Source organism: Pleurodeles waltl, chromosome 6, assembly GCF_031143425.1.
Source record: "Pleurodeles waltl isolate 20211129_DDA chromosome 6, aPleWal1.hap1.20221129, whole genome shotgun sequence".
Lineage (NCBI taxonomy): Eukaryota > Metazoa > Chordata > Amphibia > Caudata > Salamandridae > Pleurodeles > Pleurodeles waltl.
The window spans coordinates 713,582,094-713,595,586 of record NC_090445.1 but is presented as its reverse complement, the minus strand read 5'-3'; the positions used below and the strand labels follow the sequence as shown (position 1 = coordinate 713,595,586).

The following is a 13,493-nucleotide window of genomic DNA, read 5'->3' as shown; positions in this document are numbered from 1 at the left end:
AGAGAGAGAACGAGAAAGAGAGAGAGTGTGTGTATATATATATATATATATACACACACACACACACATACTGATCCTTTAGGCCCCCCCACGTCCTTTTACTTCAATATTATCTCATATCAACAGGGAAAACAAACGGACTATTTATTTCAAGTAACTGTAACCCCTGCCCTTGCCCTGTACCAATTACCTCAGATATTACAGCACTCCCGAAAACTTCTATAATGTCATTATTCTAAATATAAATGCAGTCAAATTATTGAAGAAAAAACTGTGCGGGGTGTGAGTTATAGTTACCTTAGGGTGTGAGTTAAAGTTACTTGAAATAACTAACTATAACTGCGGAACTTCTAAGGTTTTGTGAGAGTAAATTCAGAACTATAACGTCCCTGTAAACTTTGTTTTTTCCAGTGAATCCGAATATATATATAGATATATTAGAGTTTTTTCAAGTAACTATAACTCGCGCTCTTGCCAAGAGTGGCTGGTATTGTCGCAAAGCCTGGCCTTGCAGCCAAGCCCTTATAATCACCCAACCCAGTACCACGCATGGAATTTGGCCATGCGCAGCACAGGTTAGCCACAGAACCTGTCTCTGTCAGTGGATGTGTGAGTGGGTGCGTAAGTGTCTGAGTGGGTCTGAAACTGAGTGTGTGAGCCTATGAGTGGGTCTGAGTGGGTCTGAGTGGGTGGAACAGTGTCTGAGTGAGTGGGCGCCTGAGCCTCTGAGTACATGTATGAGTGAATGAATTTGTGTGTGAATGGGTCTGTGTTTTTTCTTTCAAAATTTTCCATAATCAGGAATATTTTGCAAATAATTTGCAGAAATTCGCAATTTTTCATGAATATTGCGCGCCGTGACGCAAAATTATATTAAACCAATACTTTTCCCCTAAAACACACCTTTACCACACCCCTGGGGTCAGGGTACCTTTATCCTGACCCCTTATGCCACTTTCAATTGGAATTTTCACCCCAAAGACCATGTCCCTGAAATAAAATGGCAGTCATAACTTTCTAGTCAGATTGTGGTCAGCCAATTGTAGTGCTTATTTTCGCACACGTATTCACGATAATTTGCTAATTTCACGAAGTATTCTCTGCCAGAGATATACAAGTTTATTTGCCCTTAAATATCTACTCAACTACTGAATGGATTTACACCAAATAACAAAAAGACAAATATGGTGTAATTCCAGTGGTTCGGCTGTATAGGTGTTGACAGGTCCTATGGGAATTAACATGGAAAAGGCAATGTTTTTTTAGCCCCCTTTTCCTCGGCCCCTACTTGACGGATCACCCCGAAACTTCCTGTACGCAACAAGAACCATGTTTTTTTTTTTTTTTTGTGAAGATTCGTCAAAAGGTGCGAAAGATATAGGCAAGTCAAAATAACCTTTTTCTATGGAAACATGGTCCTAACTTTACATACGTACACACACACACACATTTTTTTTTTTGCTGGAAACTGGCAGATCAAAAATCATGGACTAAGGAACAGATATGACTATCACACTGAATCCAATTTTCCAAACCACCAATTTCCAAACCACCATCAATCCCTACAGCAAACCATAACTACTTGCCCTCGCCTGTCCTTGAGAGTTAACTGCCTAAAATAATTAACTAGATTACTCAACTGAATGGAATCGTATATGTGGCTTCGGGACTTCAGACATAAACGTAATTTCCACCACGTATACAGCACAGTGACAACTACTTGCCAGTGAACCCTGCAAAAAGGGCAGCACAAGGGAAAGCCCCTGGGAGAAAAGTATAAATCTCATATTTGTATTAAGATGCCACACTATGTAGGCATTTCAGAGTAGAGCAGAAGCAGAGGAAACTTCTCAGAAGAGCAAGGATAAGTGATAAGATTCACTTCACAATTATCAGTATGGTATGTGGTATGGTAGCTCCCTAGAAAGAGGAGGAACAGCAGTACAAGCTAATGAAGTGGACTGGCTACAAACATGTGCTAACCATTTTCACTCCCCAACAACACTGAGGAGCTCAGAAACGTGGCTTAAATCCCTTCGATCATACAAGACTACCCAAAGAATATCCAAGAATCTGCAGAAGCTCCAGTGTCTTCATCCTGCACCATATCAAATGTGGGTGCTCAAGACGTAAAAACTTTCCTTAGCCCTCCTGCGAGATATGCAGAACTCCGGGTATACACACAGCCAAAATATACCCAATGAAAAAACCTGTGTGGTTAAATCAGTCCAAACCACTATGCCAAACCAAACTCTACTCACGGTCATCCTGAAAATAAGTCTGAAGCAGCCCAAGGATTCTCTCCACTTCCTTCTCTGTGGCTTCCTGGTGGGATTCATCCATCTTTTTCAACTGTGAAGGCAACAACAACAAACACATTCAAACAAAGAGTTCATGGGTTGATCATGATGCAATGTGGGACATCGTTAAGAAAGATGTTGTGAGGACAGAACAGTGAAGATCATTAGATTTGTGTTTAATTTTTTAATTATATTAAATATAACCAGTTACAGTTTAGACATAGTTCACAGATAGAGGAGTCATGAGACATTTGATTCATCTACTGCTTGTGATCTGGAATATTAGGCATAAATGTGTGGGTTTAGTTGAACGCCTGCCTAGCCGAGGGTTTGGGCAGAGATGGGTTCCAGGGCTCTTTAATCTACATATCACAAGTGGCAAGACTGCTGAAAACCAAGAAGAGTTTCCAAGGATAATGAAGGGATTCTTATTCACGCATGATTTGTCTGTACAAGACCCAGTGTGCTTCACAAAAGAGTTAAAATAGTTAAATGACATTTGTAAATTGAGGTCCACACATATTTACGGACAACAAAAATCTAGTTACGGAATACAAAAACAAAACAGACTGAGTAGACTAGTAGTGTTTAAGACAGCTTCAGCTAATATTAACTAGTGCCATTTTAATTCCTGTGTCAACATTTCCCAGTCCTATCAAGAGTATCAACCAGTTCCTCATTTTATACGTTATTTGTAACATATTTCTACATGAGCAATCCCATCTCACTGTGCTACAGCGGAATATTTGTCTTTAGGTTGTTTCGGTTAAAAGTGCCAAACAATTACCAGATGTTTACTGTGTGTAATTTTAGTCTAACAGTTACTTTTGAGAAAGCACAGCTGTAAGGAAATGCCTCCTTGGCATGGTTGCCCCCTGACTTTTTGCCTTTGCTGATGCTATGTTTACAATTGAAAGTGTGCGGAGGCCTGCTAACCAGGCCCCAGCACCAGTGTTCTTTCCCTAATCTGTAATTTTGTATCCACAATTGGCAGACCCTGGCATCCAGATAAGTCCCTTGTAACTGGTACTTCTAGTACCAAGGGCCCTGATGCCAAGGAAGGTCTCTAAGGGCTGCAGCATGTCTTATGCCACCCTGGAGACCTCTCACTCAGCACAGACACACTGCTTGCCAGCTTGTGTGTGCTAGTGAGGACAAAACGAGTAAGTCGACATGGCACTCCCCTCCGGGTGCCATGCCAGCCTCTCACTGCCTATGCAAGTATAGGTCAGTCACCCCTCTAGCAGGCCTTACAGCCCTAAGGCAGGGTGCACTATACCATAGGTGAGGGTACCAATGCATGAGCATGGTACCCCTACAGTGTCTAAACAAAACCTTAGACATTGTAAGTGCAGGGTAGCCATAAGAGTATATGGTCTGGGAGTTTGTCAAACACGAACTCCACAACACCATAATGGCTACACTGAAAACTGGGAAGTTTGGTATCAAACTTCTCAGCACAATAAATGCACACTGATGCCAGTGTACATTTTATTGCAAAATACACCCCAGAGGGCACCTTAGAGGTGCCCCCTGAAACTTAACCGACTGTCTGTGTAGGCTAACTAGTTCCAGCAGCCTGCCACACTAGAGACATGTTGCTGGCCCCATGGGGAGAGTGCCTTTGTCACTCTGAGGCCAGTAACAAAGCCTGCACTGGGTGGAGATGCTAACACCTCCCCCAGGCAGGAGCTGTAACACCTGGCGGTGAGCCTCAAAGGCTCACCCCTTTGTCACAGCACCGCAGGACACTCCAGCTAGTGGAGTTGCCCGCCCCCTCCGGCCCGGCCCCCACTTTTGGCGGCAAGGCCGGAGAAAATAATGAGAATAACAAGGAGGAGTCACTGGCCAGTCAGGACAGCCCCTAAGGTGTCCTGAGCTGAGGTGACTCTAACTTTTAGAAATCCTCCATCTTGCAGATGGAGGATTCCCCCAATAGGGTTAGGATTGTGACCCCCTCCCCTTGGGAGGAGGCACAAAGAGGGTGTACCCACCCTCAGGGCTAGTAGCCATTGGCTACTAACCCCCCAGACCTAAACACGCCCTTAAATTTAGTATTTAAGGGCTACCCTGAACCCTAGAAAATTAGATTCCTGCAACAACAAGAAGAAGGACTGCCCAGCTGAAAACCCCTGCAGAGGAAGACCAGAAGACAACAACTGCCTTGGCTCCAGAAACTCACCGGCCTGTCTCCTGCCTTCCAAAGAACTCTGCTCCAGCGACGCCTTCCAAAGGGACCAGCGACCTCTGACTCCTCTGAGGACTGCCCTGCTTCGACGACGACAAGAAACTCCTGAGGACAGCTGACCTGCTCCAAAAAGACTGCAACTTTGTTTCAAGAAGCAGCTTTAAAGAACCCTGCAACTCCCCGCAAGAAGCGTGAGACTTGCAACACTGCACCCGGCGACCCCGACTCGGCTGGTGGAGAACCAACACCTCAGGGAGGACCCCCGGACTACTCTACGACTGTGAGTACCAAAACCTGTCCCCCCTGAGCCCCCACAGCGCCGCCTGCAGAGGGAATCCCGAGGCTTCCCCTGACCGCGACTCTCTGAAACCTAAGTCCCGACGCCTGGAAAAGACCCTGCACCCGCAGCCCCCAGGACCTGAAGGACCGGACTTTCACTGCAGAAGTGACCCCCAGGAGTCCCTCTCCCTTGCCCTCCCTTGAGGTTTCCCCGAGGAAGCCCCCCCTTGCCTGCCTGCAGCGCTGAAGAGATCCCTTGATCTCTCATTGACTTACATTGCGAACCCGACGCTTGTTCTAACACTGCACCCGGCCGCCCCCGCGCCGCTGAGGGTGAAATTTCTGTGTGGGCTTGTGTCCCCCCCTGTGCCCTACAAAACCCCCCTGGTCTGCCCTCCGAAGACGCGGGTACTTACCTGCAAGCAGACCGGAACCGGGGCACCCCCTTCTCTCCATTCTAGCCTATGCGTTTTGGGCACCACTTTGAACTCTGCACCTGACCGGCCCTGAGCTGCTGGTGTGGTAACTTTGGGGTTGCTCTGAACCCCCAACGGTGGGCTACCTTGGACCAAGAACTGAACCCTGTAAGTGTCTTACTTACCTGGTAAAACTAACAAAAACTTACCTCCCCCAGGAACTGCGAAAATTGCACTGTGTCCACTTTTAAAGTAGCTATTTGTGAATAACTTGAAAAGTATACATGCAATTGAAATGATTCAAAGTTCCTAATGTACTTACCTGCAATACCTTTCAAACAAGATATTACATGTTAAATTTGAACCTGTGGTTCTTAAAATAAACTAAGAAAAGATATTTTTCTATAACAAAACCTATTGGCTGGATTTGTCTCTGAGTGTGTGTACCTCATTTATTGACTATGTGTATGTACAACAAATGCTTAACACTACTCCTTGGATAAGCCTACTGCTCGACCACACTACCACAAAATAGAGCATTAGTATTATCTATTTTTACCACTATTTTACCTCTAAGGGGAACCCTTGGACTCTGTGCATGCTATTCCTTACTTTGAAATAGCACATACAGAGCCAACTTCCTACATTGGTGGATCAGCGGTGGGGTACAAGACTTTGCATTTGCTGGACTCAGCCAATACCTGATCACACGACAAATTCCAAAATTGTCATTCGAAATTGATTTTTGCAATTTGAAAAGTTTTCAAAATTCTTAAAAGACCTGCTAGGGCCTTGTGTTAGATCCTGTTTAGCATTTCGTTTAGAGTTTAAAAGTTTGTAAAAGTTTGAATTAGATTCTAGAACCAGTTTTAGATTCTTAAAAAGTATTCCAACTTTTAGGAGCAAAATGTCTAGCACAGATGTGACTGTGGTGGAACTCAACACCACACCTTACCTCCATCTACAGATTAGAGAGCTAAGGTCACTCTGTAAACTAAAGAAAATAGCAATGGGCCCCAAACCTACCAAAGTACAGCTCCAGGAGCTGTTGGCAGAGTTTGAAAAGGCCAACCCCTCTGAGGATGGCAACTCAGAGGATGAAGATAGTGACTTGGAGGGAAATTCCCCCCCTCCAGTCCTACTTAGGGAGAGCAGGGCTTCTCAAGCCCTGACTCCACAAATAATAGTCAGAGATGCTGGTTCCCTCACAGGAGGGACCAACAACTCTGAAATCACTGAGGATAACCCCAGTGAAGAGGACATCCAGTTAGCCAGGATGGCCAAAAGATTGGCTTTGGAAAGACAGATCCTAGCCATAGAGAGGGAAAGACAAGAGATGGGCCTAGGACCCATCAATGGTGGCAGCAACATAAATAGGGTCAGAGATTCTCCTGACATGTTGAAAATCCCTAAAGGGATTGTAACTAAATATGAAGATGGTGATGACATCACCAAATGGTTCACAGCTTTTGAGAGGGCTTGTGTAACCAGAAAAGTGAACAGATCTCACTGGGGTGCTCTCCTTTGGGAAATGTTCACAGGAAAGTGTAGGGATAGACTCCTCACACTCTCTGGAAAAGATGCAGAATCTTATGACCTCATGAAGGGTACCCTGATTGAGGGCTTTGGATTCTCCACTGAGGAGTATAGGATTAGATTCAGGGGGGCTCAAAAATCCTCGAGCCAGACCTGGGTTGACTTTGTAGACTACTCAGTAAAAACACTAGATGGTTGGATTCAAGGCAGTGGTGTAAGTAATTATGATGGGCTGTACAATTTATTTGTGAAAGAACACCTGTTAAGTAATTGTTTCAATGATAAACTGCATCAGCATCTGGTAGACCTAGGACCAATTTCTCCCCAAGAATTGGGAAAGAAGGCGGACCATTGGGTCAAGACTAGGGTGTCCAAAACTTCCACAGGGGGTGACCAAAAGAAAGGGGTCACAAAACCTCCCCAGGAGAAAGGTGGTGAGACAGCCAAAACTAAAAATAGTAAAGAGTCTTCTACAGGCCCCCAAAAACCTGCACAGGAGGGTGGGCCCAGAGCCTCTTCACAAAACAATCCTGGGTACAAGGGTAAAAACTTTGATCCCAAGAAGGCCTGGTGTCGAAACTGTAGTCAGTCTGGACACCAAACTGGAGACAAGGCCTGTCCCAAGAAAAGTTCTACTCCAAACTCCAATCCAGGTAACACTGGAATGGCTAGTCTCCAAGTGGGATCAACAGTGTGCCCAGAGCAAATCAGGGTCCACACTGAAGCTACTCTAGTCTCTGAGGGTGGGGTGGATTTAGCCACACTAGCTGCCTGGCCGCCTAACATGCAAAAATACAGGCAGCAGCTCTTTATTAATGGGACAAGTGTAGAGGGCCTGAGGGATACAGGTGCCAGTGTCACCATGGTGACAGAGAAACTGGTTTCCCCTGGCCAATACCTGACTGGAAAAACTTATACAGTCACCAACGCTGACAATCAGACTAAAGCACATCCCATGGCAATGGTAACTTTAGAATGGGGAGGGGTCAATGGCCTGAAACAGGTGGTGGTCTCCTCAAACATCCCAGTAGACTGTCTGCTTGGAAATGACCTGGAGTCCTCAGCATGGGCTGAGGTAGAACTAAAAACCCATGCAGCCATGCTGGGTATCCCTGAACTGGTGTGTGTAAAAACAAGAGCACAATGTAAGGCACAGGGTGAAAAAGTAGAGCTGGAGTCTGGAAAAATGGCCCAGCCTACCAAGAGAAAAGGAAAGTCAGTTGGGAAACCAACTGCAACACAGTCAGAAAAAGAGAACCTCTCTTCTCAGGAAGAAGTTCTGCCCTCTGAGGGAACTGAGCCTTTGGAACTTGAACCTTATCAGGTTGAGCTCTTAGGCCCAGGGGGGCCCTCAAGGGAGGAGCTGTGTAAGGGACAAGAAACCTGTCCCTCTCTTGAAGGCCTTAGGCAGCAAGCTGCTGAAGAGTCCAAGGGCAAGAAAAATGGAACACATAGGGTCTATTGGGAAGATGGACTCCTGTACACTGAGGCCAGAGACCCCAAACCTGGTGCCACTAGGAGAGTGGTAGTGCCTCAGTCGTTCAGAGAGTTTATTCTGACCTTAGCCCAGGATATTCCCCTTGCTGGGCATTTGGGACAAACCAAGACGTGGGAGAGGTTAGTCAACCACTTCTACTGGCCCAATATGTCCCAGCAGGTTAAGGAGTTTTGCCTCTCCTGCGCCACCTGTCAATCCAGTGGTAAGACAGGTGGGCACCCAAAGGCCCCCCTCATTCCACTTCCAGTGGTGGGGGTCCCCTTTGAAAGAGTGGGTGTGGACATAGTTGGTCCACTGGAACCTCCCACAGCCTCAGGAAATATGTACATCCTAGTAGTAGTGGATCATGCTACTAGGTATCCTGAAGCTATTCCCCTTAGGTCGACTACTGCCCCTGCAGTAGCCAAGGCCCTCATTGGTATCTTTACCAGAGTGGGTTTCCCTAAGGAGGTGGTGTCTGACAGAGGTACCAACTTCATGTCAGCATACCTAAAACACATGTGGAATGAGTGTGGAGTGACTTACAAATTCACTACACCATACCATCCACAAACTAATGGCTTAGTTGAGAGATTCAACAAGACATTAAAAGGCATGATCATGGGGCTCCCAGAAAAGCTCAAAAGGAGATGGGATGTCCTCTTGCCATGTCTGCTTTTCGCTTACAGAGAGGTGCCACAGAAGGGAGTAGGATTCTCACCCTTTGAACTTCTGTTTGGTCACCCTGTAGGGGGACCACTTGCTCTTGTTAAAGAAGGCTGGGAGAGACCTCTTCATGAGCCTAAACAAGACATAGTGGACTATGTACTTGGCCTTCGCTCTAGAATGGCAGAGTACATGGAAAAGGCAAGCAAAAACCTTGAGGCCAGCCAACAGCTCCAGAAGTTTTGGTATGACCAAAGGGCTGCAATGGTTGAGTTCCAACCAGGGCAGAAAGTCTGGGTTCTGGAGCCTGTGGCTCCCAGGGCACTTCAGGACAAATGGAGTGGCCCTTACCCAGTGCTAGAAAGGAAGAGTCAGGTCACCTACCTGGTGGACCTGGGCACAAGCAGGAGCCCCAAGAGGGTGATCCATGTGAACCGCCTTAAGCTCTTCCATGACAGGGCTGATGTAAATCTGTTGATGGTAACAGATGAGGATCAAGAGGCAGAGAGTGAACCTCTCCCTGATCTTCTGTCATCAGACCCAAAAGATGGCTCAGTAGATGGAGTGATCTACTCAGACACCCTCTCTGGCCAATAGCAAGCTGATTGTAGGAGAGTCCTACAACAGTTTCCTGAACTCTTCTCCCTAACCCCTGGTCAGACACACCTGTGTACCCATGATGTGGACACAGGAGACAGCATGCCTGTCAAAAACAAAATTTTTAGACAGTCTGACCATGTTAAGGAAAGCATCAAGGTGGAAGTCCACAAGATGCTGGAATTGGGAGTAATTGAGCGCTCTGACAGCCCCTGGGCTAGCCCAGTGGTCTTAGTCCCCAAACCTCACACCAAGGATGGAAAGAAAGAGATGAGGTTTTGTGTGGACTACAGAGGGCTCAACTCTGTCACCAAGACAGACGCCCATCCCATTCCTAGAGCTGATGAGCTCATAGACAAATTAGGTGCTGCCAAATTCTTAAGTACCTTTGACTTGACAGCAGGGTACTGGCAAATAAAAATGGCACCTGGAGCAAAAGAGAAAACAGCATTCTCCACACCTGATGGGCATTATCAGTTTACTGTTATGCCCTTTGGTCTAAAGAATGCCCCTGCCACCTTCCAAAGGTTGGTGAATCAAGTCCTTGCTGGTTTGGAGTCCTTTAGCACAGCTTATCTTGATGATATTGCGGTCTTTAGCTCCACCTGGCAGGATCACCTGGTCCACCTGAAGAAGGTTTTGAAGGCTCTGCAATCTGCAGGCCTCTCTATCAAGGCATCCAAATGCCAGATAGGGCAGGGAACTGTGGTTTACTTGGGCCACCTTGTAGGTGGAGGCCAAGTTCAGCCACTCCAACCCAAGATCCAGACTATTCTGGACTGGGTAGCTCCAAAAACCCAGACTCAAGTCAGGGCATTCCTTGGCTTGACTGGGTATTACAGGAGGTTTGTGAAGGGATATGGATCCATTGTGACAGCCCTCACTGAACTCACCTCCAAGAAAATGCCCAAGAAAGTGAACTGGACTGTGGAATGCCAACAGGCCTTTGACACTCTGAAACAAGCAATGTGCTCAGCACCAGTTCTAAAAGCTCCAGATTACTCTAAGCAGTTCATTGTGCAGACAGATGCCTCTGAACATGGGATAGGGGCAGTTTTGTCCCAAACAAATGATGATGGCCTTGACCAGCCTGTTGCTTTCATTAGCAGGAGGTTACTCCCCAGGGAGCAGCGTTGGAGTGCCATTGAGAGGGAGGCCTTTGCTGTGGTTTGGTCCCTGAAGAAGCTGAGACCATACCTCTTTGGGACTCACTTCCTAGTTCAAACTGACCACAGACCTCTCAAATGGCTGATGCAAATGAAAGGTGAAAATCCTAAACTGTTGAGGTGGTCCATCTCCCTACAGGGAATGGACTTTATAGTGGAACACAGACCTGGGACTGCCCATGCCAATGCAGATGGCCTTTCCAGGTTCTTCCACTTAGAAAATGAAGACTCTCTTGGGAAAGGTTAGTCTCATCCTCTTTCGTTTGGGGGGGGGGGGGTTGTGTAAGGAAATGCCTCCTTGGCATGGTTGCCCCCTGACTTTTTGCCTTTGCTGATGCTATGTTTACAATTGAAAGTGTGCTGAGGCCTGCTAACCAGGCCCCAGCACCAGTGTTCTTTCCCTAACCTGTACTTTTGTATCCACAATTGGCAGACCCTGGCATCCAGATAAGTCCCTTGTAACTGGTACTTCTAGTACCAAGGGCCCTGATGCCAAGGAAGGTCTCTAAGGGCTGCAGCATGTCTTATGCCACCCTGGAGACCTCTCACTCAGCACAGACACACTGCTTGCCAGCTTGTGTGTGCTAGTGAGGACAAAACGAGTAAGTCGACATGGCACTCCCCTCCGGGTGCCATGCCAGCCTCTCACTGCCTATGCAAGTATAGGTCAGTCACCCCTCTAGCAGGCCTTACAGCCCTAAGGCAGGGTGCACTATACCATAGGTGAGGGTACCAATGCATGAGCATGGTACCCCTACAGTGTCTAAACAAAACCTTAGACATTGTAAGTGCAGGGTAGCCATAAGAGTATATGGTCTGGGAGTTTGTCAAACACGAACTCCACAACACCATAATGGCTACACTGAAAACTGGGAAGTTTGGTATCAAACTTCTCAGCACAATAAATGCACACTGATGCCAGTGTACATTTTATTGCAAAATACACCCCAGAGGGCACCTTAGAGGTGCCCCCTGAAACTTAACAGACTGTCTGTGTAGGCTGACTAGTTCCAGCAGCCTGCCACACTAGAGACATGTTGCTGGCCCCATGGGGAGAGTGCCTTTGTCACTCTGAGGCCAGTAACAAAGCCTGCACTGGGTGGAGATGCTAACACCTCCCCCAGGCAGGAGCTGTAACACCTGGCGGTGAGCCTCAAAGGCTCACCCCTTTGTCACAGCACCGCAGGACACTCCAGCTAGTGGAGTTGCCCGCCCCCTCCGGCCCGGCCCCCACTTTTGGCGGCAAGGCCGGAGAAAATAATGAGAATAACAAGGAGGAGTCACTGGCCAGTCAGGACAGCCCCTAAGGTGTCCTGAGCTGAGGTGACTCTAATTTTTAGAAATCCTCCATCTTGCAGATGGAGGATTCCCCCAATAGGGTTAGGATTGTGACCCCCTCCCCTTGGGAGGAGGCACAAAGAGGGTGTACCCACCCTCAGGGCTAGTAGCCATTGGCTACTAACCCCCAGACCTAAACACGCCCTTAAATTTAGTATTTAAGGGCTACCCTGAACCCTAGAAAATTAGATTCCTGCAACAACAAGAAGAAGGACTGCCCAGCTGAAAACCCCTGCAGAGGAAGACCAGAAGACAACAACTGCCTTGGCTCCAGAAACTCACCGGCCTGTCTCCTGCCTTCCAAAGAACTCTGCTCCAGCGACGCCTTCCAAAGGGACCAGCGACCTCTGACTCCTCTGAGGACTGCCCTGCTTCGACGACGACAAGAAACTCCCGAGGACAGCGGACCTGCTCCAAAAAGACTGCAACTTTGTTTCAAGAAGCAGCTTTAAAGAACCCTGCAACTCCCCGCAAGAAGCGTGAGACTTGCAACACTGCACCCGGCGACCCCGACTCGGCTGGTGGAGAACCAACACCTCAGGGAGGACCCCCGGACTACTCTACGACTGTGAGTACCAAAACCTGTCCCCCCTGAGCCCCCACAGTGCCGCCTGCAGAGGGAATCCCGAGGCTTCCCCTGACCGCGACTCTCTGAAACCTAAGTCCCGACGTCTGGAAAAGACCCTGCACCCGCAGCCCCCAGGACCTGAAGGACCGGACTTTCACTGCAGAAGTGACCCCCAGGAGTCCCTCTCCCTTGCCCAAGTGGAGGTTTCCCCGAGGAAGCCCCCCCTTGCCTGCCTGCAGCGCTGAAGAGATCCCTTGATCTCTCATTGACTTACATTGCGAACCCGACGCTTGTTCTAACACTGCACCCGGCCGCCCCCGCGCCGCTGAGGGTGAAATTTCTGTGTGGGCTTGTGTCCCCCCCGGTGCCCTACAAAACCCCCCTGGTCTGCCCTCCGAAGACGCGGGTACTTACCTGCAAGCAGACCGGAACCGGGGCACCCCCTTCTCTCCATTCTAGCCTATGCGTTTTGGGCACCACTTTGAACTCTGCACCTGACCGGCCCTGAGCTGCTGGTGTGGTAACTTTGGGGTTGCTCTGAACCCCCAACGGTGGGCTACCTTGGACCAAGAACTGAACCCTGTAAGTGTCTTACTTACCTGGTAAAACTAACAAAAACTTACCTCCCCCAGGAACTGCGAAAATTGCACTAAGTGTCCACTTTTAAAGTAGCTATTTGTGAATAACTTGAAAAGTATACATGCAATTTAAATGATTCAAAGTTCCTAATGTACTTACCTGCAATACCTTTCAAACAAGACATTACATGTTAAATTTGAACCTGTGGTTCTTAAAATAAACTAAGAAAAGATATTTTTCTATAACAAAACCTATTGGCTGGATTTGTCTCTGAGTGTGTGTACCTCATTTATTGACTATGTGTATGTACAACAAATGCTTAACACTACTCCTTGGATAAGCCTACTGCTCGACCACACTACCACAAAATAGAGCATTAGTAT

General features: G+C 47.5%; 1 protein-coding gene across 1 annotated transcript in view; it reads right to left on the bottom strand.

The window, feature by feature from the left end:
• The window catches only part of NSMCE4A (NSE4 homolog A, SMC5-SMC6 complex component), a 115,080-nt gene that overhangs the window by 41,884 nt on the left and 59,703 nt on the right, over positions 1-13,493 (bottom strand). Inside the window, exon 6 of the mRNA XM_069239193.1 lies at positions 2,262-2,352. Within this exon, the coding sequence (XP_069095294.1) occupies positions 2,262-2,352 (91 nt within the window). The remainder of the gene's footprint in view (positions 1-2,261; positions 2,353-13,493) is intronic.